At 32.4% G+C, this 4511-nt stretch overlaps 1 protein-coding gene across 3 annotated transcripts in view; it reads right to left on the bottom strand.

The window, feature by feature from the left end:
• KCNT2 (potassium sodium-activated channel subfamily T member 2) overlaps positions 1-4511 on the bottom strand; it is a 340818-nt gene that overhangs the window by 5246 nt on the left and 331061 nt on the right. For all 3 annotated transcript variants that reach the window (XM_029933172.1, XM_029933173.1, XM_029933174.1), the window contains one exon: positions 906-990. In XM_029933172.1, the coding sequence (XP_029789032.1) occupies positions 906-990 (85 nt within the window). The remainder of the gene's footprint in view (positions 1-905; positions 991-4511) is intronic.

The following is a 4511-nucleotide window of genomic DNA, read 5'->3' as shown; positions in this document are numbered from 1 at the left end:
ATTTTTCACCTAAAGTCTTTCCAGAGTAAAGTCTAATGTATGTTTCCAATATTATGTTTAATTAACAACAGAGGTGCTAGTAATATAAAGGTGTTTATTCTGGTCAAACTGGACTGTGTAGTGTTGCCAAGTGAAGCATATTATGCAATCCCCATGTAGTGCATTTTCTCTAGCCATGTCCCTGTTCTGGAATGTCCTGTACTTTTCACCTACACAAATCTTATCTACCTTTCAAAGTCTAGTTCAACTCCTTATGTCCTCTGTAATCACTGTAATTCACAATAATGTCTTCCTCTTTGAAATTAGAGTGCTTAATTCATTAGTAACAAAGCCATATTATATGTTGCCATTAAATTTTTTATGTTTAAATTGCAGTTTTATTAATTAGAATGTAGGCACTTTGAAATCAGGAAAAATATTTCATCTCTATATTGCACTTTTAAGGTCACACTAATGCAATTGTCCATGCATAATACAGAGTTCTTGCTTAATCAAGTTAGTACCATAGACCTTTTCTTAATAAGTCTTTTGAAATTTTACTCAGAGCTTTTGGAAACGTCAAGATATTTAGAAGGAGACAGTGTGGGGTATATGAAGTTTTCCTCTGAGCTGTTCTCCTATTATTTTACATATTTTCTCTTATTTCTCCAACTATATATGAGCTCAAAGAATATAGAATTCCTCTGCTCTTTCCTTCTTTTATGCCTCTACATTCTACAATGTATTCTACACATAGAAATACATAAAACAAATTTGTTTATTGAACACAAGAATTAGACTCGGAGTTTCTAAGCATTTATGACACAAGAAATAAGGGACTGTAATGGTGAAAACAAAAATATAAAAATAAATGTTATTGGTTTTCTAAAAATAAACGCCTCATGTGAGATATGAGATCAACTTACACAACATCGTTCAGCTCTAGTCTGGTATCTGGAGACGGGTTAATCAGGATGTAGGAGAGGGTACTTTGATGATCATTCATTTCATCTAGAAGATAAATAAATGCCAAGTTTGTTACACTACTTACAGAAAATTACAGGAATTAGTGTAGAACATCTAATTTTCAAACCATATAGCTGTCAACGAGAGCTTGCTATAGCTCTGCCCACAGCATAGCTGTGTACATAACTTGGGCTATTTTCAAATTACTGTCGTTGGAGATATCTGACAGGTACTCATTTTTTGTTCCAACAGATGATAAAAAAATAAAGTATCTAATTCTGTTCAGAACTACAGTTATATTGTACCCTTTTTAAGCGGTTACACTGAAAAAGTCTTTCTATTAAAGAAATAGCGAGACAAAATGGTTATTAGTTTATTATGCCTAATTAATTATAAAAACTAATTGTGGTTATAGATAGCCAGCCCAGATATGAACATTCATATGGGTAATTCTGTGAAAAATCATCTGTAATATCTTGTTTGGAAAACACAACAGAGGGGTAAGTAGGTGGCTCATTCAGTTAAGTGTCCAACTCTTGATTTTGGCTCAGGTTGGGACCTCACGGTTCTTGAGACAACACCCACATCAGGGGCTCTGCAATGACACTGCAGTTTGCTTGGGATTTTCTCTCTCCCTCTCTCTCTGGCCCTTCCTTGCTCACTCTCTCACTCTCTCTCAAAAAAAAAAAATGAACATTAAAAAACCACAATAGAAATGTATCTAAAAAGCTCGAAGGCTCTAAATATGTTTGACTTTGTTATAGGATGTATGAGATTTACTGTTTTTGCAAAATACAAAGAATCTTGAAGAGCACAATTAACTAAGTTTTAAGGGATGTGTGCTACTAAATTATTTGTTTTCCTTCTAAAACAATATGTATTTTTAAAATTCACTCTAAAGACATTGTCCGCCTTCAAGTGTGGAGGGCTAACTTACATTATATTGGGCACTTAAAACGGCTTTGAGATCTCAATGTCTTTATGCCAAAGCTATGATAAGATGTAAATGTAAAGCCATGTGGACACACACTTCAGTAAACATCAATCTTCCCAAGGGTAACACTTTTGGGCTGTGAGGACACTGTTAAAATCCTGCACTAGAGCCAGAGTATCCTTCTAGCCACTTCAGTTGCAGATGAGCTTGATTCCTGAAAAAAAAAAGTACTAACTTTTGCAGTTTGATCAAAAATCTAAGAATATATTGCATACCAATGAAGATATATCAATATACAAATGTGCCAAGTAGAAGTCTTTTTTAGGCCAACATATTTGACTCTAATAATTTCCCGCACTGGAAAATATGTCTCATTTTTATTAAATAATGTCTACCACTGTATTCATCTAACTAGAAGCCTACCATTCTAATGAGCAAAATTTAATAATATTTTCAGTTATAATAATTCAAGTAGATATGCAGATATGCTCTACTTTTAAAGTCTATAAATGAACATCCTTTTCTTACAAGGACAATAAACTGCAGTGTAATTGAATTCACCATAAATTCACCAATAAACTATTATAATCATAAGATCATAATATTTATATTTTAAAAAGAAACATATTTGGTTGTGTATCTCTGGGGTGGACGTAAGGAATTGTATCCTGGCATAGGGTTGTCAGGCCAAACAGAGACTGCTTGGTGAAATCTGAATCTCAGATGAAAACTAATAATTTTTGGACACACATGTCTCCCAAATACTGTTTGTGACATACTTACACTGAAACATTTATTTGTAATCCAAAATTCAAATTTAACTGAGGACCCTGCATTTTTTATTTGCCAAACCTGTCAACTGTACCTACAGGTAGAGGGCAAATCCAATGAATATATGATGTTGAGCTTACTTCAAATTATGTATAATTCCAACTCAAAACATCTGGTACTGGCAGGAGATGACCAGGATCCTTTTTCTATATCAAAAGCTTTTTGAAAAACATTCCCTTTGTGTGAATTTCCACAGGTGCTGTACAAAGGAGCAGACCGACAGTACATTCTGGAGAATGAAACATGGGTGCTTTAAAATGTAACCGATCTCCATCTCGTTTGGTTATGTATAACTCAATTTCTTCGAGAAACAGTGGCATTGTTTAAGTTTCTCATATAAACAGTGAATATTATTGAACAATGTCATTAGAGGAAAAACCACTTTAACAAATAACTTCTCAATCTATATCAATCCCCAACCTCTCCTTAATTATTAAAATAATGTTGTACTCATTTATTATCTGGAATGAAGTCAAGATATATTGGTGACTTGGTTTGCCTGTTATGAGTGTAAAAACTCTGTAGAAGATAGAGGAGAGCTTTACAGCAGTAGATATAACTATTGTGCTAATTTTTTTTCTGCTCAAGTAGTCTTCTTTATCATTCTGAAGATTTTCATTTTTCTATGCACTCCAGACACTGAAGGAAATGTTTTGTTAATGTGCTCAATTCAGTAATCCCATATGATTTATATCAAGACATGGGTAACGCAACCAGAGCTCATCATTCCTGGTTTCTTTCCTCACCCACCCCTTGCTAACTTCTCCTCGGTGTTAGGTTAAAAGAAGTTGCTAAATTCAAAGCCATTCTCTCTTTCTCTCTCATGTCTGCCTTGCTGTAGAGTTAATTCTGGTCTGCTTTTTTCTCTGTCATGCTGCTTGATTGGGAAGTCCTCCTGCTTTTCATTCTCCTTCTCTTTGTGACTCTGTGGTTAAGAATTAGGAAGCGAGGTCTTAAAAGCCTGTTGTGGTCACATATCAAAACCACATTCAGTGATTTAGCTGTTCAGCTGTAAGTCTGGTATTGTCTCTATCAGTCACTCCTTATATTTATTTTTTGTAACTTCTGAATTCTGAAGAGAAAACTATGGTAGGTTTTCTAGATCTTTAAGATCTTATTATAATCATTATCACTGGTAGTGGCAAAGTCATAGTGGATTAAATAAAGCTCTTTACCAAAACTACAACAAATTTAGTGAATAAAATAAATTTACTTTTGAAAATCAGAATCAATATTCTATTTCCTATCAGGAAAATATCTGCTAAGAAAATCTGTTGTGAGAATATTCAATGTGTTCCTAATAACTAATCTCTGACCCTGGCAAAATAAAAATCACTATACATTTGTACTTTTTTATTGAAATTATTATTTCATCATTGATATAATTATCTTAAATGAAAAATCATCTTGTGAAAATTTAAAATGTACTAAAATATTGAAAACTTTAAAAGACATTTTAAAATTTCTAGTAGTATTTACCAAGAAACTTAATTTGCTGTATTAATTAGCATATACAATTAATCAAAATCTTTGTATAGCGAATATTCTGCTTAGAGTGTTTCATCTAAATAGATCACGTTAGAAAGGAAATGGATTTATACTCCTTTTTGTTGTTACAAAATACTTCCTGTTGAAGTATTTTAAGAATACTTTTAAATAAGGAGAATAAAACTTGATCAGAAAGAAATTGAAATCCTACATAATTTGTGTAGATTTCATTAAATATTTCCAAAAACATATTCATTATGTATTATGTAATTAAACATTTTATTTTTTATTATTTTATTATCTTTTTAATGTT

Source organism: Suricata suricatta, chromosome 3, assembly GCF_006229205.1.
Source record: "Suricata suricatta isolate VVHF042 chromosome 3, meerkat_22Aug2017_6uvM2_HiC, whole genome shotgun sequence".
Lineage (NCBI taxonomy): Eukaryota > Metazoa > Chordata > Mammalia > Carnivora > Herpestidae > Suricata > Suricata suricatta.
Note: the sequence above shows the minus strand (reverse complement) of the source record. Positions and strands in the feature narration are given on the sequence as shown.